The sequence below is a fragment of the Haemorhous mexicanus genome, chromosome 17, assembly GCF_027477595.1.
Source record: "Haemorhous mexicanus isolate bHaeMex1 chromosome 17, bHaeMex1.pri, whole genome shotgun sequence".
NCBI classification, from domain to species: Eukaryota; Metazoa; Chordata; class Aves; order Passeriformes; family Fringillidae; genus Haemorhous; species Haemorhous mexicanus.
In genome coordinates, this window is record NC_082357.1 from 2,157,166 (window position 1) to 2,185,015 (window position 27,850).

Here is a 27,850-nt window from a genome sequence, read left to right on the forward strand (position 1 = left end):
GGGGTTTTGCAATCCTTGTCGGCGCTGATTCAGCTCGCAGGAATTAGCAGCGCCGCACGATGTGCCGCTCTTGGAGCGGCTCTTGGCGCGCGATGGGGCTGGCAGTGGCGAGGGGAATTTTGTGCTGCGATTCAGGAAGCCACAGGGGCTGGACAGTCCCACTTTGGGCACTGCTGCTCTCCTGCAGGGCTGTCTGGGTGCAGACGTGGGTGTGGGCCAAGCCCCGTCCTGGCTGCAGTGTCCCCATCACCTCCGAGCCCTGCTGCCCCCTTTGTGCAGGTGGCACCCCAAAATCTTTGCCTAGGGGTGTCCCAGGGGTGCTGCACCTGCCAAAGCTCAGCCTTAACTTTGCTTCTGATCTCCTGGCATCTCCACTGGAGCTCCTTCACTCTGGAGCTGCTGGAAGCCCCTCCAGAGCAATGGGATCAGCTGAGGTGCCGAGGGGTCCCCAGCACACGCTTGGCATGGGGGGGGGGGTCCCCTGCAAACCTTCTGCTACTTGCAAGTGGGGAAATCGGCTTCCTTAGCGGAAGGGCACATCATGGAGGCAAAGGAGGGGGGAAGTGAGGGGCCAGGAGGGTCTGGAGGGCTCCTGACGCCGGGGACACGCCAGGGGCTGGCCCGGGCCCGGGGGGCCGTGGCGGCGGCCGGCCGGGGGCACCCGGCGCAAGGCCGCGGCTCTGCCAGGGACTTTTCTTCTCTCCTCCTCGCGAGGCTGGAAAATATACAAAGCTCGCAGTGAAAATATTTACACAGCAGCAATTTTGGGAGGAATTTGGGATGTTAATTTGAAAAATCTGTGGGGAGAGGACCACAATGGGCCCTTTGAGCGGGCGAGCGTGGCCATCGCAGCGAGCCGCCCGCGCCGGCGAGGGGCCCCTCCTGCCGCTGCGCCGGCCCTAATGGGAGCCAGCCCTGCCGGAAGCCCACCTGGGAGCCGGGGGGCTGCGCCAGACGGCCCCGCCGACGCCCCGCGCCCCTAATTGCATCCAGAGCCGCTCCCAGCCCCGGGCGAGCGGCACCGAGGGGCCGGGGGTCAGGGCCGTGTCCTGCGGCGGAGCGGCCGGCCCGGAGCGGCACGGCGGTGACCCTCAGCTTCAGCCCCGCGCTGTGCTCATTCTCTCCAAATCAAACATACCTCGGCGGGCAGGGCCCCAACCTGGAAAATTCCAGCCCGAAAGATAAAGGATTGGAAAACGATTAAAACCAGAGGGTTGGAGCAGAAACCACTTGGCAGCGGGAACCTGCCGAGCGTCGGCTCCCAGCCCGCCCCGCCGGGGCCCGCGCACAAAACCGGCTGTTCCTGGGGCCGGGCAGCGGGGGTTCTGGCGGCGGCCCCCGGCTTGGGGGGCCACGCAGGCTGACACTTGTCACGGGCGATTTGGGGGTCGCGGTGCCGCCGCGGTTGACGTCAGGAGGTTGGGCTGGGCTGTTTGTCCCTCAGCTGGCCCCGCAGCCATCTGGCAGGCGGGGAGGGATGAAGTAAGGCTGGATGATGCGCGGGGCAGGGGCTGATTTGAACCCCGTGGCCTCTGTTTTGGGAACACCTCCTCAGCGCCCGAGGTGAGGGGCAGCGCCCTAGGGGTAAAAAACGCCCAGAGTCGGGAAAACTCCCCCCTCCCTTGCCCTGACTCATCCCGGTGCTTGCCAACAACAACGGGAGGACACGGCTGACCTTCCCGCTCCTCTGCAGGGGACACGCCACACTGCCCACACCCCTGCTTGTGACAGGCAGTGCCTGCCGAGGTACTCAGGGCTGCACAGAACTTTTCGTTGTTGTTATTTTAATTATTTTGGGTTGGTTTTTTTTTTTTTTTTTTTTTTTTTACAAAAAGACACCCTTCTGATCTGCCTTACAAAAGAGATGTACACAAACCTGTACTAAAAAAAGTTTTCCCAGAAGAAATGGGAAATAACGATGTATAAATATTCTCTCTGAGTTCTTAAAGCTTCAATTCCCGGTTTGCCTGCTCGGAACTTCCTTTGGCCCGGGGGGTCCCGAGTGTCCCAGCACCTCGGCCGGGCCGTATTGCTCACATCAGCTTCCAGGGAGTCGAGTCACGGGCTGTGCTCCACTGAAGGACCCTTGTTACCAGCACGTGGACATCCCTCAGCCCAGTCACAGCAGCTTTCTCTTTAGCAGACACTTGTCTGCTAAAAAAAGCCCCCCAACCCCCAAACTAACCCCCCTTTCTCTTCTGCTACCCACGTTCTAGGTAGAGTCACAGAAATCAAGGCACAGAGCAGTAAAATTCATGTCTCCTCCTGAAGCACGGCAGCCTCTCGGAAATTGCACGTTGTGGGATGGGGGGGTTTCTGTCTCAGTTCAGTCAGCTCCTTGGCGATGCGTATCCCAGAGGGACATGGTCAGGTGCTGCCTCTGGAGCTCAGCCCTCCTGTGTCCAAGGCTCTGGAAGCCCTGTGGGTTCAGAAGTAGGAGGGTTTGAGCCCCGGGGTGTTGTTGTTGCTGGGGTAGTGTGACTGCATGAGCGGCACCTCGCACTCAGAGCCGCCAGAAAGCATCGCTGCCTCTGGCACCTTGCAGCCGTGGCTGCTCAAATCCCCGTTTTCCAGGCAGGCCTTCACCCCTTCCAGCTCCAGGGGGCTGGCGTCCACCCCAGCGCCGGCGCGTGCCTTGGCGCGGCGGTGCCGGCAGTAGTACATGGCGGCTGTGACCACCACCAGCAGCAGCAGCATGGCAGCCAGCGCAGGGACCAGGATCAGGGCGAGGTTGGGGTCCTGGCTCTGGGTGACAGGGGAGTGCTGCTGCAGGCTGAGGGGCAGGGTGTGCGCCTCGGCGCAGTGCTCCTCCTTGGGAGCCTCCCCCAGCGCCCCGATGCAGACGCGGTAGGTGCAGTTGGGTTTCAGCGCCCGCACCGTGTACTCGGAGAGCGAGGCTGGCAAGCGCAGCATCACCACCCGCTTGTCCGGCCCCGACAGGTTCCGGTAGCTCAGGCGGATGCCCTTCAGCTGCGCCTTGGACTGGATGTAGCTGTGCAGGTCCACTTTGAGGGAGGTGCTGCCCACCTGGGCAATGCTGACCCGCTGTGCAGGTGGCAGGGCCGGCGTGCCCGGGGCTGCCGTCGTTCCCCTTGCCTCCACCTCGCAGTACATGCCAGCGAAGCCCGCGGGGCACAGGCACTCCAGGAGGTTCTGGGCACCCAGGTGGCAGGTGCCGCCGTTCAGACATGTGCGGGGGGGACAGATGGGCGCCGGAGGGCTGGTGGGGGCTGGGGCGCCGCTGAAGGGCACCAAGGTGGAGCTGCCCTGGGGCTCTCTGGGCCTCGGGGTGGGTGCGGCGGTGCTGGGGGGTGGCGGTGGGCGGTGGGTGCTGGGCAGCGGCGCGGGCGGTGGCAGCGTGGTGGTGCGGGGCGTGGTGGGTGTGGGGGTGGTGGTGGGGCAGCCAAAGTCAGTGTATTGCAGGTGGTGGAGGAGCTTGCCGGAGTTTTTTGGGGGGAAGTGGCATCGCGTCTCCTCAGGGCGCCGCAGGACCACACCACTGGTGTTCACCCACTGCACCAGCCAGCTCATCTGGCAGATACAGTTGAAGGGGTTGCCGGCAGCCGTCACGGCCCGCAGCCTGGGGAAGAAGCCAGAGAAATCCCGAGGGATGGTGTTGATGTTGAGGTTGCTGATGTCCAGCTCCTGGAGGTTGTGGAGGCTCTGGAAGTCCTCAGCTGGCAGCTGGGAGATGCGGGCATTGCCGGCCAGGCTGAGCCTGGTGAGGCTGCCCAGACGCCGCAGCACCACCGGGACGCGCTCCAGCAGGTTGTCAGAGATGTCCAGCTCGTGGAGGTTGTTTTGGACCTGGAAGAGCTCCTCATTTAAGCTCGTCAGGCCCAGCCCTGCAATCTTCAGGGACTCAATGCTGACGGCATGGAAAGCCCCTGGTGCAATGGCAGGGATCTTGTTCCAGCTGATGTCCAGCAGCAAGAGGTTGGGCAGGTCGAGGGGGGGCACAGCCCTGAGCTGGTTGTTCTGCAGCTTTAGCTCCAGCAGATTCTCCAGCGTGTCAAAGGCAGCAGCGTGGATGTGCTGGATCCTGTTCCTCTGCAGGTAGAGCCGTTCCAGCAGCCGCAGCCCATAGAAGGTCTCATTGGTGATCTCCTGCAGCTGGTTGGAGGACAGATCCAAGTTGACAAGCTCCGTCAGGGGCTGGAAGATGTTTCTCTGGATGCTGGTGATCTTGTTTTGTGAGAGGTCCAGGAGCTGGAGGGCAGGCAGCCCTGCAAAGCTGTCCTCACTGAGCGTTGTGATGCCGTTCTCAAAGACATAGAGGGAGAGGGTGCTGGGGGGCAGCCCCTGGGGCACTGTCTGGCCCCGCCTGGCTGCACACAGGATGGTCTTGGGGTCATGGCACTGGCAGCCTGCAGGACATGCCCTGGCCAGCTCCCCACGGGCCAAGAGGAGCAGTGTGCAAAGGATCAGCTGGTTCATGGTGTCAGCTCTGCAGAGAGACAAGCACAGCCAGGATGAGGGGATGGGCCCTGCTGGGGGGGTACCCAGGGCTGGCAGGGCTGTGGGGCACCTCTGAACCTTGCTCTGCCTCCAGGGCTGCCCACCAGCACAGGGGCTGCCCACCCCAGGTCCATGCTCCCCCCTCCCCAGACCCCCAGGATTTGGGGATGTGGTACCTTTGCACACCCCAGGCTCTACCATGAGACACGTCCCACTGGTATTGGGGCTGTCTTCGGTGGAGCACCAAGACCTTTCCCAGTACTCACAAGGGCCCCAACCTCCCCAGCTGCTCAGCAGGGTGCAAATCAAACACAGGGGATGGAGAATCAGAGCACCGGGAAGGGGTGGGAGCCTGGCCGGCCTCGCCTGCGTAGAGCTCAGCTTAACCCTTTGCTTGTGCCGCCGTCACAGCAGCTGCACCCTCGGGGGCTGCTCCTGCCCGGATCACCAGCAACAGCAGCCCCTCTTAGGGACAGGGGCACACGGTGTGGGGCTGGAGGAGCCATTTGCGTCCCCACAGAGTGCAGGGTCTCATTCAGCCCCACCAAGCCCCTGTCCCCACAGGTCACCTTGCTGTTCCCCTCACTGTTAAACTCCAGGGACTCAGCACTGTGGGCTGTATCCCTGTCCCTTGAGGACTGGGTCAGCAGGGATGGAGGGAGTAGGCTCTGGGGTGACCAAGGCTGTAACCACCCCAGCCCCAGCTGCCCATGGATGCCCTGGCCAATGTCACAAACGCTGTCTGTGTCCCAAAGGGCTCCTCCCTCAGCCCCATCTTTCAGCCCCTTTAATGACATTGGGCTGGGCCAGAGACTCACAGTCTCCTGCCACTCCATCTCAGGGTCAGGGGGAGGTGGCAGAGTGGGATCCCTGGGCAAGGAAGAGGCGAACACTTCCCCAGCCCCATCTGTTGCCACCTCCCCCCTGCTCAGAGCTGTCGGAGCTCCAGGCAAACGCCCCCCCTGTGGCTCACAAGGGGCCCCCGCTGTGTGTGGGGGGCTGCAGGTCACATAGCAGCACGTGCCGCCTGCCCCGGCCCCATCAGCAGTGCAGGGACAACACATCCTGAGCCAGGAGGGTCTGGAGCCGTGTTGTGTCCTCTTGTCCCCCTGCTGGGGGGTTGGACAGGGTTAACACCACAGCCAGCTCTGTCCTCGCCTCTTCCCGAGCGGCCCCCCCCCAGGGTGGGGTGAGCCCACGGCTGGGCAGGGTCACCACAAGCGCCTGAGTCACTTGGCCTGGCTGGCCCTGCCCTGACATGACCTGTGCCGTCAGTCCCTGACACTGGGGAGGAGCTGTGCCACATCCAAGAGGTCACTGTCACCCAGGGGTCACCATCACTGCATCCCCTCCCCAGCAAGCCCAGCTCAGCCCCTGCGCCCCACATCACAGTCAGGCTGCCAGCAGAGTTAAAAGCACAACATGGAGACCATGTGAAGAGCTGTATGGGGCTGGGGGCAGACCCAGCACCACTCGAGGTGGCTCCAGCATCCAGAGCGTGCTGGCTGGTGGGAGAGCCCTGGCTGCAGCGGTGCCACGGCCGTGCCAGCCGACCCGGGTGGGCAGCGCCGGAGCGGGGCCAGGCCTGCGGGATGCTGGCGAAGCCGGGGCTGGTTTTGCAATGCCAGGGTCGGGTTTCGCTGACGTGTCCCGTGCTGCAACCAGCTGCTGACTCCAAGTCTCTCTCGTCCCTTTAATTACGCTGGCATTTCCTCCCCGTCTGCCAGGCTCCCCGCTCCGGGCAGGTTCGGCCAGCCCGGCCACGGCCGCGCATCCATGCCCGGCCACGAGCGCCGGGCAGGCTGGCACTGCCCCGCAGCCTCCGCCACCGCCCCTCGGCATCGCCCGCTCCGCCGGCACACGCCAACATCCCGTCCGCGCCCCGCCCCCCGGCACGATGCTGCTTCGAGGCAGAGAGGAGTTCCCCCAGCCCAGGACAGCCCCAGAAACGGGGGGCAGGGGGAACAACCTCCCCAGGTCCTGGCAGGGTCCCCAAGGGCGGAGAGGGGGCCCCGTTTCTGCCGGAGGTGTTGGGGCCGCCCTGCCAGCGGCCTGCTGCTGCCTTGGCTGGGCTCCCCCGCGCCTGCACCGCAGATATTTGCCGAATTATTCATATTTTCCGGCTGCGGGGAGGATCTGGGCTCAGATTCCCCCAGTCCCGGCTCAGCCTTTCCCTGCCAGCCTGCTGGGGTGGGAGTGCCGTGCCACCCCCCTTCCCCGCCTGCGGCCCCCCGGGCTGGGCCACCCCGCTGCCCGCCCAGGGCTGGCACTCGGCAGGGATGCCTGCTTCGCACCCGCCTCCTGTTTTTAAGGACGAGGCCGATGTCCTTGCACTGCAGGGTGACACCTGTGCAGGACAGGCTGGAGGAGCTGCAGAGTCCCTGCCTTTCCCTCTGCTTGGGGACCCTAGGGAAGCAGGCACAGCTGGGATGTTCCTTCCCTCACCGGCAAGCGCAGACAAACAAAGCCAGCGTTGTTGCCGGCCCGTTGGCTGCCACCTTGGCCGGTGGCACCAGAGCAGGAAGGACGGGGGCCCTCGGTGTGCAGAGACAGGGAGGTGACACAGTGCCTCTGCCAGGCGGGATGCAGACGCTGCTCCCCTGCCTTACACCCCTCAAAACAAGCCGATGTCAGCACGTGCCCCCTCCCCCGAGCCAGCCGGGGGGATGTGCAGGATTAAGCCCTTAATCCTCCTCCCCTTCAACCCACCCTGCGCCGCCCGCCGCAGCTCCCACCTCCTCCCGCTCCCCTCCCTATTTAATTAAAGTTTCCGCAGCAGCCCCGCAGGAATGCAGGCCTGGTTATTGCATTCCCCGGAGCGCTCGCCAGCCCCTCCATCCCGCTCCTGCCCCTTTGACCCGGCCGCGCTCCCCATCTCAGGTGCCGGCAAGGAGAAAAACCAGCAGAGCCGCTTTGCCGGCAGCCAAACCGCCTCGGGAGGAGCCGGAACGCCGGCGGAGGGTGGGAGGAGGCCGGCGATAGTGCCACGCGTGGCCCGGGCGGCACGGGCAGATTCCTCCGGAGTGACTGGGGCGGCCGCGGCTGTCCCCGAGCGCTTCCTCGTGCCGCGTCCCGCCGGCAGAGCCAGCCGGGCAGGCAGCGCTTGCGTCAGGGCCACCCGGCCGGGCTCGGCGTGGCGCGGGGGAAAACAGTAATTAGTGTCATCCCTGATGGCGGCACTGCCCAGCGCCGTGTGGGCAGCGGCACAGCTGGGTCAGGGCAGTCCGGCCGCCCCAGCCCCAGCAGGATGAGACCTGTGGGCGTGGGGCACGCTGGCAAGGGTAGGTGTATGAGGGGGGAACCTTACTGGGGGGGGGTTTGGCTGGGAAGAGTCTCAGAACTGGAGCATCTCTGCTGGCATGTGTTAGCTCCTGTGGCCATCGCCAGGCTGGGAGGGAGCCAGGCGTGGAAAGGGACATTTACCCCACGGTGGCCCCCAAAGAGGTGACACCCAAGAAGGGTTACAGGCACCGGCACCCTCTGAACTCACACCAGGTGACAATGAAGTGCGTGGGGAGCTGGCGGCAGGAGAAGCGGTGGGGTATCCCTGCCTCCTGGTGCCAAGCTGGCCGGTGGCCCTGCTGGCACCCATCCCTCTGTGCCAGCTGGAGGAAAACCCTTGTCAGCACTGCATGGGGACCCACAGCAGGTCAGTGACCCAGGACAGCAGCCCCTGAGGACAAGCAGAACGAGGGCGGCCAAACCCCACCCCAGCCAAGCCCTCCACTGAGGAGGGTGGTGGTGGACACTGCTGCCAGCAGCTCCCACCTCTGCCTGACCCCAGCAGGAGAGCCCAGCCGTCACATCTGCCGGGACAGAGCAAGCATGGGATGGGCCCAAGACCATGCTGGTCCCGTGTGGGTCTGGAGTGCTTCATTGCCACTCGGCCATGCCGGATGGAGCCATGCTCCATGTCAGCCCCAAATACATCCCTCCCCTTTCCTGCGATGGATGCAGCACCAGACCAGGATCCCAGGGCCAGACCCCAGCACATCCCGTGGCAAAACAGGCACAGGCAGGGACAGGGAAGCGAGAGCCCTCCGTGATCCCCTGTCCCAGCCCACTGCAGTGCCACCGCCCCAGCCCAGCCGAGGCCCTACCATCAGCCGAGGCAGGGGCCAGCCGGATGCCCCTGGCTCAGCTGAGGCCTCGCAGGGAGCTGGGCATGCCGACCCTCAGCCGATGCCCCAGTGGCACCCTGTCACGCTGGGTGCCCAGGCCACACCGGCTGTCCCACGGCTCGGCCCGGGCCCACCAGGGCCCCCCGGGCCCCACCGCCCCCTGAGCCGGCGGATGCCCCGCAGAGCCCCCTCCCGCCCGTGGGCTGCCTCCCCACAGAGCCCCGGTGGCCGTGTGGAGGGTCAGGCGGGGTGGCGGCCGAGGGACTCACCGTGGCGGGCGGTGCGGGGCCGTGCGGGGCGGGCGGTCAGTCCATGGCGGCAGCGCAGCGGCGGCCGGGCGAGCGCTCCCCTCTCTGGCAGCGCCGGGCGCGAGGGGCGGCATTTAAACCAAGGGGGCGGGGCCTACCCTCCCGCCGGGCGCTCATTGGCTGAGAGCACGGAGGGGGTGGGGCGGGGCACGGCCTCCACAGAGGCTCCGCCCCCGCTCACCTGGGGCCCGGCAGGGGTGGCACCGCCGGGACCCCGGAGCCCCGGAGCCCCGGAGCCCCGGAGCCGCAGGGACATCCAGCACCTCTGGGACCCTGGAGGCACAGGGACCCCCGGGACCCTGGAGGCACAATGTCCTCGGGACATTCAGGACCTCTGAGTCACAGAGACCCCCCTGGACCCCCAGGACTCTCGGAATATCCAGGATCTCTGACTCACAGGGACCCCTGGGATACCCAGGACATCTGGGACCTCAGAGTCACAGGGACCATTGGGGTACCCAGGACCTGAGTCACAGCGGCCCCCAGCACCTCCAGGACCTCTGGGACCTGGGAGTCACAAGGGTCCACAGGGACCTCCAGACCCCGTGATCCCAGGACCTCCCAGAGTTACAGGGACATTGATATTTCAGGAGTCTCCAGAGTCACAAGGACCTCTGGGACCCCTTGGGAACTCCATGTGACCTCAGGGCTCCCCAGACCCACAAGGATCCCCAGGACCCACAGGACCTTTGGAAGCTCTCAGACCTTCCAAACCCTCCAGGGTCTCCCAGAACCTTCAGCATCCCCGGGGCTGGGGTCCCTGGGACCCCAGCACCCCTGGTGTGTGTACCCACAGGTATAGGGCTAGATCCAGGTACAGGTATCTCCCTCATGTCCCTAGCACCCGTGGGACCCCTGGCAACCCTGGTAACAAAAAAGGCTGGGTTGAGTGTCCTTGGCACCCCCAGTGACCCCCATATCCAGTGTGCCCAGGGTAACCAGGAACTCTGGCACCAATGAGCCCCAGTGCCCTAGAGTCTCAGTCCCCCCATGGCCCTGGCATCCACACAGCTCCTGCCACCTTGTGCCAGGGGACAGGGGAAAGTGGGTGGCTCTTGCAGGGCTGTCCCATGCCCCTGTGACAGCAGAGCAGTGCTCCCTGTTCGGCATGGTGAGGATGGCATGGGCTGGGCTGGGACAACCAGGCACTCAGGGTGCCCTTGTCCCAGACCTGCACCACTGTGGTGGTGGCAGTGCTGGTGGCTGTGGTGACAGCAGGGTAGGGGATCCCGGTGCCTGCCCCAGGCATCCTGGCAGTGTTTGCCTAGGTTGTGCCAACAGTCCTGGGGCAGGACCATGCCATACCAGATATCCTTTATGGCATGGGATGGCCTGGAGCAGTTCCCTCCCCTTGGCACAGCCACAGAAACGTCAACCAAAAGTAATAGATTGTCCCTTTGGTCTCTGCCTGCGGCCCTCCCTCCTCCACCCCTGCCGAGGGAAGGCACAGAGTGCCTCTGTGCTCCTGTCACCACTGTCCCCTCAGGCCACTGAGTATTCCCTGTGCTCCCCTCCTGCCACCGAGCGTCCCCCCGGCCACGGAGCACCCCGGCTGCGGTGTGGGACAGGGTGCAGGACAGGGAGCAGGGACACGCTCCAGCTGGCACAGCCGGCCCGCAGGGCACTCCCGGGGCTGGCTGGCTCCCCGGGTGAGCCGGGAGTGCCACGCGCCCGCCCCGAACTGGCCAAGCCGGCCCAGCCGGCCCCGGGGCCACCTCGCGGCTGCCGGAGGCTCCCCCGGGCGAGGCCAGGTGCCATGGCTGGGCACAGGGAGCAGGGCAGGGAGCGGGATGCCCCATGGGGACTGGAAGCAGGTGGCAGTGACATCCTGCCGCCAAGCTGTCAGCACAGGCTGGGATAGTGAGGGTTGTCACCTGGGGACCAGCCCAGCACCCTGCTGCCCCACCATCGCAGCACTGCCTTATCCTGCCCCACACTTCCCCAGGACAGGGTTTGGGGTGTGCACCAGTGGGGGGAACAGGATCCAGCCCCACATCCATGGGGGTGCTGTGCCCAGGGGGGCCCTTGGCTCAGCCCCCCCCCTTCCCTTGCAGGGTGACTATCCCGCTGTACGACGTTGACACGGGGCTGCTGGTGCTGGCAGGGAAGGTGAGGTCCCATGGCTGGGGGGTGTAGGGAGGCACTGGGGGGACAGGAGGATGCAGGGGGGGTGTAGTGAGGTACAGCTTGGTACATGTGGGTGCAGCAGGGTGCTTCCTACAGCACTGCTCATTCCCTGTCCCCACCACCTCTCTTCCAGGGAGAAAACCTCCTCTACTGCTTCGAGGTGGCCCCCACGCAGCCAGCACTCACCCAGGGTAAGCAGGTCCCCTCCCACCCGTATCTCCCCCGGGAGGCTCACTGCTGCCTGGCCACCCACCCCAGGGCCACCCTGCCTGTCCCGCAGTGACCCAGTGCTGGACAGAGGGCAGCATGCGGGGCCTGGCAGCCGTGCCACGCCTGGCCCTGGATGTCATGGCCTGCGAGGTGCTCCGTGTCCTGCAGCTCACTGACACAGCCATCGTCCCCATCAGCTACCTGGTGCCACGCAAGGTAAGGGGGCCCTGTGGGTGGCACTGTCTCGTAGGTGCCTGGTGTCATCTCACGGGTGACACCTCACCAGCACTGGGTGACAAGAAAGACCTGGCTGCAGTGAGACCCCAGTCCCCAGCCTGGGGAGAGCAGGAGAGGAGGTCAAACCCGGATGCTGGTGGTGGGTTGCAGAGTCTGGGTGCTGGATTTGGGGAGCTGGGCGCTGCATGCAGGATTGGGGTGCTGGAGAGTGGATGGTGACAGCTGGGTGCCACCTGCTGGGTGCTGTTGTGCAGTGGGTGCTGGGCACTTCAAGCATCTGAAGTTTGGGTGCTGGAAGTGTCTGGGGGTGCCCAGGGGTGCCCCAACTGCAGCAGGACAGAGGCTGTGGGATTTTGGGAACACCCATCTCACCCTGTCCCCTCTTCCCCAGTCTGTCCAGGAGTTCCACGAGGATCTGTTCCCTGACTGCACAGGGATGCTGCCAGCCACCGACGCCCGAGGCTGGTGGGCAGGGGACAGCCAGCAGGTCAGTGTCATCTGGGGGGTGTCCTTGCTGGTGGCATTGCCACTGCCCTATGCTCACCACTGTGCTCGGTGCAGGTGGGAAGGGTGAGCCTGCACCCTGCACGGAGACCCACGGAGACCTTCACATCCCCCATCATTGCTGGCACCAGCAACACTGACACTAGCCACACCGACACCAACACTGGCCACACCGACACCGACACTGGCCACACCGATGCCGACCAGAGTGTGAGCATGGGGTGCTGGAAAAGGGCACTGAGTGCTGCAGGGGGTGGGTCCCTGCTGCCCTCATCCCACGAGACAAACCAGCACCCCCTGTCTGGGCTCTCTCTCCTGTAGGAAGCCAGTGGTTACTCCTCACCATCCTCACTGGCCTCACCAGGCAGCGCGGCCACCTCGCTCTCAGCCAGCACTGGCCCCTCCAGCGGCTTTGCCAGCAGCCCCAGCCAGAAGTCCCTGCAGAGCATTTTGGGTGAGTGGGCAGTGGGGTGGCTCGGGGTGCCCCCCTGGGGGGACTCGGGGCGCTCACCCAGCCCTCGCCCGCTGCAGGGCCCAGCTCCCGCTTCCGGCACGCGCAGGGCCGGGTTCTGCACCGGGACCTGCACCTCACCAACCTGCGGGGGCTCAGCCTCACCACGCCGGGTGAGAGCGACGGCTTCTGCGCCAACCAGCAGCGCGTGGCCCTGCCCCTGCTCTCTGCCGGCGGCCAGATTGCCGTGCTCGAGGTACCCGGGGAGGTGTGGAGGCCGGCACAGCGCCGTGTGTGCCGTGTGTGCCATGTATGCCGTGTGTGCCGTGTGTGCCGTGTGTGCCATGTGTGCCGTGTGTGCTGTGTGTGCCATGCTCGAGGTACCCGGGGAGGTGTGGAGGCCGGCACAGCGCCGTGTGTGCCGTGTGTGCCATGTATGCCATGTGTGCCGTGTGTGCCATGTGTGCCATGTATGCCGTGTGTGCCGTGTGTGCCGTGCTCGAGGTACCCGGGGAGGTGTGGAGGCCGGCACGGCGCCGTGTATGCCATGTGTGCCGTGTGTGCCATGCTTGAGGTACCCAGGGAGGTGTGGAGGCCAGCATGGTGCCGTGTGTGCCGTGCTGCTGACCCCGGTTCTCACCCGCAGCTCTCCAAGCCTGGCCGCCTCCCCGACATGGCCGTGCCCACCATCCAGAACGGCACAGCCGTGGCTGACCTCACCTGGGACCCCTTCAACCCACGGCGCCTCGCTGTTGGTACGTGCATGCCAGCCCTGCCCAGAGAGTCCCCCAGAGCTCCAGGCATTCCAGACCACCCCAGTAACCACTGCCCATCCCTTCTGGCACAGCGGGTGAGGACGCCAGGATCCGGCTGTGGCACATCCCTGAGGGAGGGCTGCAGGAGACCCTGCAGGAGCCTGAAGCTGTCCTCCGAGGTGAGGGGACTACTGAGCACCCCATACTGGGGACAAAACAGCCTGGTGGCACCCGCAGCTGGGGACAACCACGCACTGCTGAACCTCACCAGGTCACACGGAAAAGATTTACTCCATCCGCTTCCACCCCACGGCATCTGATCTCCTGGTCTCCTCCTCCTACGACATGACCGTGCGGATCTGGGAGCTGAGCGCCGGGCGGGAAGTCTTGTGCCTGCAGGGACACACGGATCAGGTAAGGCATGACAAATCCAGGGACACCCAAGAGGCAGCTTTGGGACATTTGCACAACATCTGTCTCTCCAGATTTTCAGCATGGCTTGGAGCCCGGATGGGAAGAAGCTGGCAACAGTGAGCAAAGACGGACGGATACGGCTCTACGAGCCACGGCGCAGCTCTCAGCCTCAACAGGTACAATCCCAGCACTGGGGACGGGCTGGAGAGCTGGGGATATGGGCAGGAAACCCTCCCCATGGGCACATGACTGCACCCCCAGCTCTCTGAGAGCAGGCAGGGTGACCTTCACCCCATGCAGGAGGGCCCAGGTCCCGAGGGGGGACGCGGAGCACGCCTGGTTTGGGTTTGTGGTGGTGACTACCTCCTGGTGTCCGGCTTTGACAGGTAAGGAGGGGGATGCATACCAGGGCAGGGGTCCCTGAGGACACTGCTTGCTCTCACTGTCACCTCCGCACAGCCGCAGTGAGAGGAGGATCCTCCTGTACCGGGCACAGGCCCTGCCTGAAGGACCCTTGTCTGTCCTTGGTCTGGACGTGGCCCCTTCCACCCTTCTGCCCTTTTACGATGAGGATACCAGCGTTGTCTTCCTCACTGGCAAGGTGAGGGCTCACCCTCCAAAAAACTGTGGGGCTCCCTGCCTACAGCACCCCACAGTGAGGAGGGACCCTCCATGTCCCCTGACAGCCCCTGTCTCGCTCCATCCCCAGGGCGACACCAGAGTCTTCCTCTATGAAGTGACCCCCGAGCCCCCCTACTTCCTCGAGTGCAACAGCTTCACCTCCAATGAACCCCACAAGGTAAAGGGGGGCTATGCTGCCTGTCCCTGACCCCCTACCTGTGCTACCAGACCCCGCTCACACCCCCACGCCACCAGGGCTTCGTCTTCCTGCCCAAAACGGCGTGCGAGGTACGGGAGGTGGAGTTTGCCCGGGCGCTGCGCCTGGGGCAGAGCACCCTGGAGCCCGTGGCTTTCCACGTGCCACGCGTCAAGGTAGGTGGCGGGGGGAGGCTGGCTGTGTTCGGGGAGGGGACAGGAGGCAGGGCACCCCGCTGAGCGCCCCTTGCCCCCGCAGAAGGAGTACTTCCAGGACGATCTGTACCCGCCGACCCGCGTGTGGTGGGAGCCGGCGCTGGGTGCAGGTGCCTGGCTGGACGGGCAGGACGGGCAGCAGCGCCGCGCCAGCCTGCGCCCCGCAGACATGGTGCCAGGTGGGTGCGGGGGCTGGGCGAGGAGCCCGGCCCTCAGGGGCGGCCGGGGGGGCTTTAGTCAATGGGGTAGAGCCCTCCCGCCCCACGGTGACACCGCTCTCGCAGTGAGTGAGGCCCCCAAAGAGGCTCCGGCTCGGAAGTTCGTCCCTGCCTCCGTGTACCTGGAGGAGAAGACCGATGAGCAGAAGAAGGAGGAGGTGGGTTCTGGGCTGAGCTCCCCGCGCCAGGGCCGGGGGTGGTGCCCTGCGCCCCACGGCTCTGCCCGGCCTCTCCCCACAGCTCCTCAGTGCCATGGTGGCCCGGCTGGGCAACAGGGACGACCCGCTGCCGCAGGACTCCTTCGAGGGCGTGGACGAGGACGAGTGGGTGAGTGCGGGACGGGGACACACGACCCCCGGCTGGGTCTACCCGGCCCCTCCGCGCTCCTCACCCCCGGCCTCCCGCAGGACTAGGCTGGACCCGGCACCCCCAGAGCAGCCGGGACCCCCGCACCCGCCGGGCCCGGCGGGGCGACCACGAGGAAGAGGAGGAGGAAGAAGAAGGGGTGGAGGAGGCGCAGGGCCCGCCGCGGGCAGGACCCGCTATTAAAGCCGCTGCACCAACACCGTGTCCTGCCCTGATCCTGGGACAACGCGGGGGGACACGGAGACCGGGAATGGGGGAGACACAGGGAACGAAGGGGCATGTGGACCGGAGGCGACACAGGGACAGGCTCCAGGGGGATACGGGCATCGGGGTGACACAGGGACCGACAGCGGGGGGACATGGTAACCGAGCGGGACATGAGGACCGGGGCGGGGGGTACAAAAGGACACAGGGACCGTCACCGGGGGACACGGAAATCGGGGATAACACAGGGACCGAGGGGGAGCCAGGGTCCGGGCAAGGGGGGAACACGGCGACCGGGGGGACACAGGGACGGGCACCGAGGGGAAACAGGACGGGTACCGGGGTGGCACAGAGACTGGGGGGACACCGGGACCGGCACCGGAACAACAAAGGGACCGGGGATGGGGGGGGCACAGGGGGACACAAGGACCGGGGATGGGGGCACAGAGACCGGGAGCACACGGGGAGCGGGGCCGGGGAAGTCGCGCCCCACCCGCCGGCGGGCCTCCGGCGCGGGGAGACCGCCAGAGGGCGCTGTGGCTGCAGAGGGGACGCTCCGCCCGCGCTGCCGCCGTCTCGGTGTCCGCCGTGACCCTCACCCCCAGCCACGTGACCGCCGGGGCGGAAGCGGCTGCGGGGACATGGTGAGAGGGGACGGGGGGACGCGGCGGGGGGACAGCGGGACTGGGGAGCAGAGCTGGGGCCGGACAGGGCCCGGGCAGGGGCAGCGGGCTCGGGAATGTGCGAAGCAGCTGCTCCCGGGAGGGCCAGGGCCAGTGGAGAGGGGATAGGGGCAGGGGAAGGGGTCACGGGACCAGGGAAGGGGAAAGAAGTCGTGGGGAGGGGGGACAGGGACAGAGGAGAGGGGGGCAGGGACAGAGAGGGGGTCAAAGGACCAGCGGAGAGGGGACAGGGAATGGGGACGGGGGACAGAGACAGGGGAGGGGACGGGGTCTGGGAAAGGTATCACAGGGCCTGGGTGGGGTATCACAGGGACAGAGAAGGGGAGACAGGGACAGGTACGGCCGTGACAGAAGTCAGATGGGGTCAGAGCAGACCCCCGGGGGATGGGGAGAGGTGACAGGGCCCACGGGGAGGTGACAGGGCAAAGGAGCCGTGGTGGCTGTGACAGCAGGGTGTCCCCGCAGGCCAAGTACCTGGCACAGATCATCCTGGTGGGGGCCCAGGTGGTGGGACGGGCCTTCATGCGGGCGCTGCGCCAGGAGTTTGCAGGTAGGAGCTGGGATGCTGCTCCATGAGCATCCTGTGCCCACGCTGCCCTGCTGGGCACTGCTCCACATCCCCACCCTTCCCTGAGCACCCCAGTGCCCCCCATCCCCGGGCTGGGCCTGCAGGGGACACTGCCAGGTTGTCACAGGGCTCCATCCTGGCCCTGGCACTGCTGCCAGGCTCCCAGAGATCCCGGCACCCCAGAGGGCAGAGTGGGATAATCCCTGGGATGTCAACCTGCCTTGCCTGCTCCCTGCCACCTCCCTGGCACTGGGACGGCGTCCAGATGGCCCCGGGGTGGCTGGATGGGGACACAGGGGGACACTGGGCTCTGAGCACCTGGAAGTGCTCAGGCTTTGCTGCCTGAGGGCAGGGGTGGCAGGGGTGGCAGGGGGACTGAGGCCGGGTGTCCCCAGCGAGCCAGGCCGCAGCCGACGCGCGGGGCCGCGCCGAGAGGCCCCAGTCCGCCGCCGCCTCCAGGATCATCGGCATCAGCCTCCAGGAGGCCCAGCAGATCCTCAACGTCTCCAGCCTCAACCCTGAGGAGATCCAGAAGGTAGAGGCTTCCTTGGAGCCAGGGAGGGACGGTGATGGCAGGGCCTGGCCTCTCCAAGGGTGCTGCTGTGCATGGGGGTGGCAGCTGGTCCCTTGTGCTGTCTTGGGCCCAGTTAATCACAGTTTGAGGATTTAGGGGATTCCCTGCCCCAGCTGGAGCAGCCCTCCAGGCTTGGCCTCTGCAGCTGCCCAGCGGGACTGCTCAGGGAAGGGATGTGGGATCTCTGGAGGTGCCCTGCTGGGAACATGGTGCACCCAAGGGGTGTCAGGCAGAGCCAGCCGTGTCCCCAGGATCACTCTTCAGCAATGTTCTGGGGAGTGGGAGGCTGCCAGGGTTTGGGAGTGGGAATGGCAAGGCTGGAGGGGCCTCTGACCCAGAGCTTCTCTTGGCAGAACTACGACCACTTGTTCAAGGTGAACGACAAATCAGTGGGAGGCTCCTTCTACCTGCAGTCCAAGGTGAGCGCCGGGAGGAGCAGGGAGGGGCTGCACCTTCCTTCCCCTGCCTGGGCTTTGGATATACCCATGGATGAGGCAGGGAGGGGAGGGGGCACCCCATCCCTGGGTGTCCCCCCATCCCTGGGTGCCCCCCTGTCCCACAGGTGGTGCGAGCCAAGGAGCGGCTGGACGAGGAGCTGCGCATCCAGGCCAAGGGAGACAAGGAGAAGGGGCGGAAAGCTGAGACGTGACTCCTGCCACCCCTGCCCCCCGTGCCCCCCACCCTTAACTTATAGGTAGCCAATAAACACCGTGTCCTCCAGCACTGGCCTGGCTGCTCCACACCCGGGGAGGGAGCGGGGACCTGCCTGCCCAGCGCTGCCCTGCGGGGATCGGCCCCTGCGAGGGGCTGCACTTGCCCAGGGGAGCAGGAGGAGGAGGAGGAGGAGGCAGCTGGGGAAGAAGGGGTGTCCCTAGGGCATTGAGGCTGCCAGGGCTCAAATGGCACTGGGGGAGGCTGCAGGAGCTATTTTTGGTGGGGAGGTTGGATGCTCTTGGATGGAGTGCACGGCTACCTCTGGCTCCATACCCTGGGAGTGCTGTGCTGTTACCTTCTTCCAGTGTGGATGGCTGCTGGCTCAGGGTGAGGGGCTGTGAGGGGACACCCCCTGGCTGTCCCCACCTGCAGCTCACCCCCCAGATGCTGGCAGGCTTTCACTGATGCCAAGGCTGCCTGAGCAGAAGTGTGGGGACACAGCTCTGGGGGTCAGGCAGGGCCAGCCATGTCCCCAAGGTCACACCTGTCCTCCCCCCGCACCCCTCTGTCCCCAGCACGGGCTCCTTGCCGTTGGCACCACGGACTGAAACAGGAACTTACTTCAACTTCACTTTATTGTTTTCTTAATAAACTTCCTCTCCCCTGGACGAATATAGTGTTACAGTCGTTAGCTTATCTCGTACTTGTGCAGTCCTTACACGCTACGCTAACAGCGATGGAGCCCAACAGGAGGAAAATAAAAACAACCCAGAAACTACGATAGAAAGGCACTTCGAGACCGTTAAAATACTGATGTCCTGGAATGTGCAACAACAAACCGATGAGGAGCGAGGAGACGTTTCACCGGCCGGGGCGGCCTGGTCGAGGGCCCGCAGCCATGCTGGGCTAGGGCAGCGCCGGGCGGCCGCCGGTGAGGGCAGGGAGACCGGCTCCCTGCGGGGCACCTCCAGCACGGGGGGCGGCACTGCAGAGACCCCGATGGCTCGGGTGCGGGACCCCCGGGAGGAGGCTCCGAACTGTGCCCGCGCTGAGGCTCTGAGGCTGGGCACGCTGCCCCACGGCCGGGGCTCGCCCGGGAGCATCCCACCGCCGCAGCCCGAGGAGCGGGTGCCCGGCAGCCGCTGCCGGCCGTGCCCGCGCTGCCCGCATGCGCTCGCGGTGCGTGGTTAGGTATGAACGTAGCTAGAGGGGGGCAGAGCCCCGGCGAGCGGCACACCGGCCGTGTGCCTTGTCACGGGAGTGCCGGGGAGGCGGCGGGACGGGAGCGGGGAGAAGGCGGGCGGGCGCCGGGCCGGCGAGTGCCCAGCCAGCTGGGCCCGGCACGGGCTGCCGTGGCTGCGGCACCGCCCGCGGCCGTGCTGGGTGGGATGGCACGGCCGGGCACGGCTCGGAGCGGCCGGTCCCCCGGCTGTCACCCCGCTGTCCGTGCGGCAGAGCCTGGGGGCTGCGGCCCCCCACAGCAGCACCGAGGGCTCGGGCAGGGAGACGCCGAGTCAGCGGAAGCAGGAGAGCCCAAGCGGGACCCTGTCGGAGCAGGGGGCTGGTCGAGAAATAAATAGCGGCGTATCCGGCTGCCCAGGGCCGGGGGGGGGAGGGGGAAGGGGGACCCCCCTGTGCCCCACCTGCCCCCCGCACGGGGTCGCAGCCAGCTCCGGCCGCTGAGGGATTATTGCTTTTCTCAGAAGAGTCCGTTCTTCTTTCGTGACGGGTAAAAGCACGAGCGAGGCCCCGCCGGGGCTGCAGGGGGAGGAGGGGGCCATGCCCCCCGTCCCCAGACGGGAGCGGGATCTGCCCACGGGGCCAGCGGCTGACCCCGGGCATCGTCGGGCCCCTCAGTTGACGGCGGCGGGTTTGAGCAGCAAGGAGCCGGGGGGGATGAGCACCCAGCCGGGGGGCAGCGCCTCCGGGCTGCCCCCTGAGCTGACGCCGGCCGAGAGGTCGAGCACGGCCCCCGGCAGCAGCGCCAGGCTCTCGGGGGGCACCCGCGGCCGCCCCGGCTCCGTCCTTTCGCCCCTCTCCTTCCGGCTCTCCAGCCCCTTGCCCGCCTTGGACGGCCGCCCCTCAGCCCCGCTGCCCTTCTCCCCCTCGGCCTTGGCCCCGCCGGCCAGCAGCGACATGACGGGCAGCCCCAGCCCCGCCGCGAAGGGCGAGGGCAGCAGCGGGCTCTTGGCCAAGTTCAAGGGGCCGCCGTTGAGGGGCAGGACGGGGCCGGGCAGAGCGGGCAGCGCGCCCGCAGCCCCGCAGCCCAGGGCGCTGAGGTCGAGCGGTGCCGGGGCCAAAGGGATGGGCAGCGCCGGCAGCCCCGGCGGAGCGAAGAGGGCGGCGGGGTTGGGGATGACGAGCTGCGCCCCGTTAACGTAGGGCACCTCCGCCGAGCCCAGGGGCGTTTTGGGAGGCGGGTGGACCTTGAGCATCTCCGGGTGCTCGGGGGACACAAAATGGCCGTGGGCTTTGATGTGCTTGCGGAGGGAGCTGGGGTCGGTGTAGCGCTTGTGGCAGCCCGGCATCTTGCAGGAGTAGGGCTTCTCCACGTAGTGCGTGCGGGTGTGCTTGAAGCGGTCGCTGGAGTTGGAGTAACGCTTGTTGCAGCCTTCGTAGGGGCAGATGTAGGGCTTCTCACCTGCAGGACAGCACCGGGTCTGCAAGGGGGCACCAGCCCTGCCGTGTCCCCCGCGTCCCCCCGGGCCCCCCGCCGCCCCAGCCAGCGCGGTGCGGGGGCTGTGCTGACCTGTGTGCGAGCGGTTGTGGATTTTCAGGTTCTCCAGGCGGGAGAAGCTCTTGTTGCAGGTGGGGCAGCGATGCGGCTTCTCGTTGGTGTGCGTCCGGATGTGGATCAGCATCTTGTACCTGCCAGGGTTGGGGCAATCACGGAATCACGGAATGGGTTGGGAAGACCTTAAATCTTGTATAATTCAAACCCCCTGCCATGGGCAGGGACACTTTCCACTGTCCATGGCCCTGTCCAGCCTGGCCTTGGACACTGCCAGGGATCCAGGGGCAGCCACACCTTCTCTCTAGGCACCCTGTGCCAGGGCCTGCCCACCCTCACAGGGAACAATTTCCTCCCAATATTCCATATAAATCTCTCCTTTTAGTTTAAAACTTTTCACCCTTGTCCTATCACCATCTGCTTGTGGAAGCATTGGGGAGGGAATGTTAGGGAGGGAGTCAGTCCTGACTTCCAGGGCAAGTCCTTCCATGCCTTGGCTCTGGGGTGGGAGAACAGGGACATCCAGGCCAGCACAGTCACCCAACCCCCCCAGGATCTCTCACCCTGCATAAAGGAGGGAGGGAGGGAGGGAGGGGCAGATGGAAACTTCCCCTGCATATCCCCAGTGCTGGGCTCCTGCCTCCCCACAGCAGCCCCCCAGAGATCTCCCAGAGCTCCCCACACCCACCTGGCATTGAAGCCCCTGCCATGGCGGGCACAGCCCTCCCAGTGGCAGCAGTACCCTGCGTCCTTCTCGGGTTTGACGTGGAAGTCATTGACGTGGTCCACCAGGTCTTGCAGGAGGTCAAAGAACTGGTTGCACTGTGGGCAGGAGGCTGGGCGTGAGGGAGCCCAGCAGGGTGGGCACCAGGGGGGCCAGTCCCCCCCATCATGGCCAGCACCTGCCCCCCACCCCATCCCAGCTCCCACCTGTGTGCAGCAGCACCAGCATTTGGGGAAATGGAAAAGGCCCTTTGCATGACCCCCAGCCCTGTATCACCCCCAGCACCTCTGCACAGCACCCACCTCCCCATCACCACCTTCCCAGCCCTACTGTCCCTGCTTGGCCTCCCAGCCCCAAAACTCACCCACAGCCCCAAAGACCTCTGCCATGGCTTTCCAGCCCCATGTCCTCTCCCCAGCCCCAAAATTCCCCTGCATTTCCCCCATCCTTGCAAGGCCCACGTGGTCTCCCAGCCCCTCATCACCACCTGCACCCCCTGAAAGCTCCCACACGCCCCCACCATCACCCCCCACGGCCCCCAGCCCTCCCTGCTGACCTTGGACCAGCGGCAGACGAGCTGCTTGGGCAGGGGCAGCTCAGGGGGGAGCCGTTTCTCCTTGCTGGGGGGCAGGAAGGCGGCGGGGGGCAGGTGCAGGGCCCCCCCAGCCCCCAGCGGCAGGAAGAACTGGAAGGAGCTGGGGAGGCCATCGATGTAGCGCAGGGACTGGAAATCCTGGAGCAGAGTACAGATGGAGGAGCAGTGGGGGACAGGGCCAAGCGGGATGGAGACCCCCAGAGAAGCCCCCCAAGCCCTTCAAGAGATTCTTCCCAGCTGCCCAGGAACTCCAGAACCCCCCAGAGATCCCCCCACACTCCCCAGAAACCCCCTAGATTTGCCACCCCCCACCAAGGGACCCTAAAACCCCCCAGAGACCCCCAGAGACACCCCAAAGAGACCCCCCCAGGAGCCGCCCCGGGGATGCCTCTGGGGGTCGGGGGCCGGGGGGGCCAGGCAGGACATTGACCCCGAGCTGTGTGTACACCGGCAGCACCGGGCACGCTGCCGAGGTCGGGAGCACCGTCCGGGCACAGTCCCCGCAGCTGGGGACACCTCGTGGCGGGGGCCACGGCCGTACTTACGTGTGGGGTGAGGGGGCCGGGCAGGTCACCGCTGCCCTGGCGCTCAGGGGACAGCGAGGCACTGCCAGCCGGAGACTCCCCCCCGGAGCGGGGCGAGAGGCTGAGGTCCACCACCGGCACGGCGGCCGGGAAGCGTCCGTCCCGCGGCTCCACCAGCCTGGAGTGTCCCAGGAGCCCGGGCGACGGCGAGGCTGGCACGGCCCGGCCACCCCCCCGGCTGCCCCCTCGGCCATCCCCGGCCGGCGGGGTGTCCGGGCGCTGGGGAGGGCGGGGTCGGGGGCCGGAGGGGCCCCGCTTCTCGCGGGCAGCTCGCAGCTTGGAGATGCTCAGCTTGAGGTCCAGGGGCTCCTCCAGGGAATGCATGGCGCCGGGGTGGGCTCTGCGGGAGACACCCAGGGGTCACCGCAGGGCCGGAGGGCACCAGTGCCACCCAGAGCATCGCCCCAGCCCGGCCCCATGGCAATGCCCGCTCTGCTCCGGGCCGGAGGACACGGTGCTGGCACGGAGACCGTGCCGTCCCTTCCGGCCACCCTGCCGCGGCCCCCTCCCGCAGCGGGCAAAGGGCAGAGCATGGCACCGGGCCCCCCCCACCCCTTCGGTGTCCCCAGTGTGTCCTCTCCGTGCCGCCGGCACAGCCCCTTGGCCCGTGACCAAACCTTGCCGGGGATTGCCAAATCCCCTGGGCACCCGCGGAGCTAGAGCCGTGGTGTCCCCATTCCACCCCCCCATCCGTTTATCCATCCATCCGTCCGTCCGTCCGTCCGTCAGTCCCCGCGGGCCTGCCCCAGCGAGGCCTTTCCCAGCGGCAGAGGAGGGCGGTGGCGGCCACCAGCCCGGCGGTGACCCGGGCGGCCGAGCCCGCTGGCCCCAGCCCCGGAGGCGGCAGAGCTTCCTCCCCCGCCGGGGCCCCTTCCCCGCCGGCCAACGCCGCCGCTGCCGGGGCCGAGCAGGGGCTGCCGGCCGCACGGCGTGGCACGGAACGGCATGAAATGGCACACAACACAATGCCACCCTCGCGGCTCGGCCGCCGCACATCTGGCGGGCAGCTGAGAACGGGCAGCTCGGTGCAGCAGTGAGCGCCCGAGCCAGAGCCGATGCCGTCCCCCGGCTGTGCCCCCGCGGCCACCCGCATCGCCCGGGGCAGGGTGGGGGCGGCCGAGGGGCCGTGTCGGGGGGCACGGCGCACCCAGCACACGTGGCAGCGGGGGGGCCCCTCCATCCCCACCCCGCCCCGGGGGGCCCGTCCCCCGCCCTGCCCCGCCGGAGGGGCCCCCCGCGCTGGCGGGGGTCCAGCCCGGCTCAGACGCTGAGGAATGCGGAGGAGCCGCGGGGGGCATGGGGCCCGGGCGGCGGGGCGGGGGACCCCCCCGCCCGCACCCCTGAGCTGGCCGAGGGGCCGGCCCCAGGGGGGGTTCCTGTCCCAGGCTCCCGGGGTGGGAGGAGCCGCCCCACAGCATCGCATCACCCTGAGCCTCCCGCGGCCGGGGGTCAGCCCCATAGGCGGGGCCCTCCCCTTCAGTGGGGGGGTCCTCGCCTGAGCATCCACCTCCTCCCGGCGCTCTGGAGGCTGCCCCATCTCAGGGTCCATCCCCCGGGACAGGGAATCTCACTGAGCTTTCCCGGCCTGCCCGCAGTGGGGCCCTTCCCCTCTGGGGGGGCCTCACCCTGCCCCCCACTGCGGGGCGCGCCCACGGGCTGTCCCCACCCTGAGCCCCACCGCGGGTCTCGGGCTCCAGCAGCCCCCATGTGCCCCACAGCCTGGTGACACAGCTCGGGGACAGACAGACACAGGGCAGGACCCCACAGCTGGGGTGGCACAGCAGGACCCCAGCCCAGGGAGCGGGATGGAGAGCTGACAGCCCCCCAGCCACGGTGGTCCCGCAGTGGGGCCAGGCAAGGCGCCGCTGCTTGTCCCACCACGACGGTCGTGTCCTCACGTCCTCGGGGTTGGGAGGTTGGGGGGTCCCGGTGCGGGCGGTGCTCGGTGGGGACCGCAGCCATCCCCGGGCGGGACGGGTGGGAAAGGGGCCTCCAGCCGCTGACGCCAGGGCTCCCAGCGCGGCCGCGGGCGGGCGAGCAGGAGGCTGCCAAACCACGCGGCCTCGGGAAACGGGGCGCCGCGGGGGCCCCGCCGGGATGGGGACGGGGACAAGCCCTGCGGTGGCTTGGCCGGACGCCCCAACACCTGCGGCCCCCGCGCGAGGCCCCTGCCCGCTCCTGCCTGCCCCTGCCTGCTCTCCCCCCACGGCCTCTCCTGCCCGCGCCAGGCGCTGCCAGCCCAGCCCCAGCCCGGCTTCCCCCCCGCCACACCAGTTCAAACCAGTCCGTCGCGGGGCTGGGCCCAGGGGCTTCCCAGTCCGGGTGGGGGCCGCTGGGATGGATCCCGGGCGCGGGGGGAGCCCCCCCATCTCCAGCGGCCAGGCTGGGGTCCCCTGGGCCCTCCACACTGCCTGGCCGCCGGCACGGCCGGGGGACCCGGGGTGACCCCGGTGCGGCCGGCGAGGTGCCAGGTCTCCGGGCTGCTGGCATTGCCGGGGTGTCGTGTATCCCCCCTCCAGCCCCAAACCCGCCAGGAATAGCACGGAGGGACCGCGGGCAGCGGCTCCCGCGGCGCGGTGGGCTCGGGGGTGGCGGCGGTGCGGGATGTCAGTCAGTGCCATCGTCAGGGGACGGTGACCCCGGGGCTCGGGGAGTGGGAGCGGTGCCAGCGCTGCGGGCAGGGCTCGGTCTCCGCTGCCGTGGCAATTGGCAGCGGCAGGCTGGCACCGCCGTGACGGGGGACAGCCCCCGGAGCCCCCCGTGCCAGGGCAGCGTGGGTGGGTTGGCAGGATGCGGGTCATTGTCCCCACGGCTGCTGGCAGGACACGGGCGCCCGTGGGACCCGCCATCGCTGCTTGTCCCACTGCCGATGGTGCTGGCATTGCCACAGCCACTCCTCACAGGAGCCCACCGGTGCCTGACGGGTTTGGAGGAGGGGAGGGGGGGGGGGGTCACATCCTGCTGGTAGCTCCATCTTGTCACTGTGGCCCTCCAGCACCCGTCACCCCGCGCTAGCCGGGCTGACGGCAGCTGCCAAATGTGTCCCCAGGAGCCGACACGGCTGTGGTCCCCGAGATGAGGCCGGTGTCGTGGTTGCCCCTTCTCGGGCATGTGGAAGCCGTGGGGATCCTGGCAGAGGGCTGACAGCAGCCCCCTGCCACCCCGGGAGCAGCCCCACAGCGCCAGGGCCCCTGCCACCCCTGCCTGGGGACACAGCTGGAGCAGGCGGGGACAGCAGCGGGGTGGTCCCCGGCACCCAGCGGATCAGCGCCCTGGGTGCGGCAGCATCGTGGGGATGGGGGCACATGGGGACCCTGGCTGGGGGAGGCGGTGACAGCAGGGTGACAAAGGCATGGGGAAGGGGAGGTGTCCGCTGGCTGCAGGGTTTCTCCATGCTGGGCAGGGAACGAGCGCCTGCAGCAGTGCCTAGGGACACCGGGGACAATTTGTGGTCCCCGCTGCTGGCACCTCAGGGAGGGGGTCACACCGTCCTAGTCCCCAAAACACCCCACAATGGCACAGCTTGGGCTTGGCCACCCCACGCCTCAGCCCCACGAGGCCGTGGGATTGTCACCCCCCATGGTAGGGACTGTCACCTCTCACGATGGGGATCGGGAGGCCCCGACGAAGGGGACCGGGGTGACGGGCGGCTGCCGGGCGGTGGCACCGCCGGCGTGAGACCGGGATGGGGACGCCCTGCACCCCCCACCCAATGCCACCCTTTCTCCCCTCTCGCACCATGGGGACACTGCTGTGTCCCCGGAGGTGGCCGCAACCGGGCAGAGCCACCCAGCACGTCCCCGCCGCAGCCCCCGCCCCACGGCCAAGGTCAGGACACCCGCCCGGGGTGCGGGGGGACGGCGGGTGACGGCCACCCCCCCGGCACCCACCGGGCAGCGGGGAAGCCTCCTCTCCTCATATCCCTCGGCGGTGCGGCGGAGCCGCGTCTCCCGCCGACCCGCTCCCTGGGCGGGGGGGCTGCAGGTGCCAAGGGACCCCCCGCAACCCCGAGGGTGGCGAGGAAGGGGCTTCCCGGAGGGTCCCCCCTCCCCCCCGCGGTGGCAGCATCCTCCTCATCGTCCTCCTCCCCTCCGCGGTGCCCGGAGCGCGATCGTACCTGCGGCGGGGGCTCAGCGCCGGGCGGGAAGCGGGGCGGGGTGCGGGGCTCGGCGGAGCGGGGCCCCCCGGGGCCGGTGCCGGGGCCGGTGCGGGGCGGCCGGGCCGCTCCGCCACATCCGCAGGGGCTGGGGGCGGGGGTGGCGGCGGCGGGGCTGGGCCCCCCCTGCCCGGTCCCGGGGGCGGCGGCGGGGCGGGGGCTCTGCCCGCCGTGATTTATGGCCGCCCCGCACCGAGCGGCCCGGCCCCGGCTGCGGGCGGCGCTGGGCGGGGGCGGGGGCGGCCCCTCCCCGCCCCCGCGGGGGGCACCGGGGGGCACCGAGCCCCGCCCCGGGTGGGGGGGGGGGTACTCGCGGAGGGAGACCCGCCGCCCCCCCGCACAAGGTCACCCCGACGTTGCGGCAGAGCCGACCCCCCCCTCCCCCGCGTGTCCGTGTCCCCTCCGCGTGTCCCTGTCGTCCCCCCCGGGGACGTGGCGGGGCGGGGGGCGGCGCCCACCGGAGCCCCCACCCCGCACCGGGGCGGCTCGGGGTGGGGGGAGCGTGGGGGTCACACCGGGGAAATGGGGGCTGGGGGGGATCCCCCTCCCGGCAGAAGCGGCGCCGCCCGCCCGTCGCGTGACGTCACAGAGCGCGGCTGGCGTCACGCCTGGCGGGGGCCCCGCATGACGTCACCGGCGGGGGGGTTGTCCCGGGGCCGCGGCTCCTTCCGGCGGCAGGATGTGGCGGGGCCGGCCCGGATGCTGCAGCCTCGCCGGGGGGGTGCCTCCCCCGGGGCCCACGCGGGTGGCTGGGCACACCCCACCCGTGATTTTATTTTGGGGCGGAATGCAGCTGCGGTGTCCTCAACGGCCCCCCCGACGTGGGCGGCAGGGAGGGGGGAACACGACATTGCCCCGCGCGTTTTTTGTTTGGTTGGGTATTTATTTTTTTTTGCGGGGAATGCTGCAGTGTCCCCAACAGCGCCGCTCTGAAAGGGAGGATACACGCGTGGGGGACAGCACTGTCCCAGGCGGGTGGCTGAAGTCACACCCCACCAAAACACCCGTGGTTGTTTTGTTTCCGTTTGGTTTTTTTGTGGGTTTTTTTTTTTGGTTTTTTTTTTGCAGGGGGAGATGCGATGTCCTCCCTACGAAAGGGAGGGACACACGGGGAGGAAGCTCTGTTCCATGCGGACTTTTGGGTGGAGAGGGAGCTGCCGTGTCCCCAAGAGCCCC

The 27,850-nt window shown here is 67.8% G+C and overlaps 4 protein-coding genes across 4 annotated transcripts in view; 2 read left to right on the forward strand and 2 right to left on the reverse strand.

Moving 5' to 3' along the window:
• The window catches only part of CORO7 (coronin 7), a 34,779-nt gene extending 19,381 nt beyond the window's left edge, over positions 1–15,398 (forward strand). The window contains exons 10-28 of the mRNA XM_059862090.1: positions 10,942–10,996; positions 11,148–11,205; positions 11,295–11,440; positions 11,853–11,948; positions 12,023–12,175; positions 12,287–12,419; positions 12,497–12,672; positions 13,063–13,171; positions 13,264–13,350; positions 13,443–13,585; positions 13,657–13,761; positions 13,886–13,971; positions 14,045–14,186; positions 14,295–14,384; positions 14,462–14,578; positions 14,661–14,796; positions 14,902–14,993; positions 15,076–15,162; positions 15,243–15,398. Coding sequence (XP_059718073.1) covers positions 10,942–10,996; positions 11,148–11,205; positions 11,295–11,440; positions 11,853–11,948; positions 12,023–12,175; positions 12,287–12,419; positions 12,497–12,672; positions 13,063–13,171; positions 13,264–13,350; positions 13,443–13,585; positions 13,657–13,761; positions 13,886–13,971; positions 14,045–14,186; positions 14,295–14,384; positions 14,462–14,578; positions 14,661–14,796; positions 14,902–14,993; positions 15,076–15,162; positions 15,243–15,248 — 2,017 coding nt within the window. The 3' untranslated portion in view covers positions 15,249–15,398. The remainder of the gene's footprint in view (positions 1–10,941; positions 10,997–11,147; positions 11,206–11,294; positions 11,441–11,852; positions 11,949–12,022; positions 12,176–12,286; positions 12,420–12,496; positions 12,673–13,062; positions 13,172–13,263; positions 13,351–13,442; positions 13,586–13,656; positions 13,762–13,885; positions 13,972–14,044; positions 14,187–14,294; positions 14,385–14,461; positions 14,579–14,660; positions 14,797–14,901; positions 14,994–15,075; positions 15,163–15,242) is intronic.
• VASN (vasorin) lies at positions 1,752–8,961 on the reverse strand. The gene is made up of 2 exons (XM_059862091.1): positions 8,849–8,961; positions 1,752–4,447 (listed from the first exon to the last, which is right to left on the reverse strand). Exons 1-2 carry the CDS (start codon positions 8,959–8,961, stop codon positions 2,428–2,430), a joined length of 2,133 nt encoding a protein of 710 aa, XP_059718074.1. The 3' UTR covers positions 1,752–2,427.
• Positions 15,399–15,855: 457 nt separating the features above from the next.
• PAM16 (presequence translocase associated motor 16) lies at positions 15,856–18,556 on the forward strand. Its single transcript, XM_059862093.1, has 5 exons — positions 15,856–16,049; positions 16,554–16,638; positions 17,052–17,191; positions 17,584–17,649; positions 17,793–18,556. The coding sequence occupies exons 1-5, from the start codon at positions 16,047–16,049 to the stop codon at positions 17,877–17,879; spliced, it is 381 nt and encodes a 126-aa protein (XP_059718076.1). The 5' UTR covers positions 15,856–16,046; the 3' UTR covers positions 17,880–18,556.
• On the reverse strand, positions 18,502–26,769 carry GLIS2 (GLIS family zinc finger 2). The gene is made up of 6 exons (XM_059862092.1): positions 26,636–26,769; positions 22,480–22,858; positions 21,896–22,072; positions 21,304–21,437; positions 20,634–20,752; positions 18,502–20,525 (listed from the first exon to the last, which is right to left on the reverse strand). Exons 2-6 carry the CDS (start codon positions 22,840–22,842, stop codon positions 19,738–19,740), a joined length of 1,581 nt encoding a protein of 526 aa, XP_059718075.1. The 5' UTR covers positions 22,843–22,858; positions 26,636–26,769; the 3' UTR covers positions 18,502–19,737.
• Positions 26,770–27,850: the final 1,081 nt, after the last annotated feature.

Coding starts and splice junctions, on each gene's coding strand:
- VASN (XM_059862091.1), bottom strand. CDS start 8,961: ATGCCGCCCCTCGCGCCCGGCGCTGCCAGAGAGGGGAGCGCTCGCCCG. Junction 4,448..8,848: donor GCCCCGCACCGCCCGCCACG/GTGAGTCCCTCG, acceptor GTCTCTCTGCAG/AGCTGACACCATGAACCAGC.
- PAM16 (XM_059862093.1), top strand. Junction 16,639..17,051: donor GCTGCGCCAGGAGTTTGCAG/GTAGGAGCTGGG, acceptor GGGTGTCCCCAG/CGAGCCAGGCCGCAGCCGAC. Junction 17,650..17,792: donor CCTTCTACCTGCAGTCCAAG/GTGAGCGCCGGG, acceptor CCTGTCCCACAG/GTGGTGCGAGCCAAGGAGCG.
- GLIS2 (XM_059862092.1), bottom strand. CDS start 22,842: ATGCATTCCCTGGAGGAGCCCCTGGACCTCAAGCTGAGCATCTCCAAG. Junction 21,438..21,895: donor TCGTCTGCCGCTGGTCCAAG/GTCAGCAGGGAG, acceptor TCCTGCCCACAG/TGCAACCAGTTCTTTGACCT. Junction 20,753..21,303: donor GGCAGGGGCTTCAATGCCAG/GTGGGTGTGGGG, acceptor CAACCCTGGCAG/GTACAAGATGCTGATCCACA.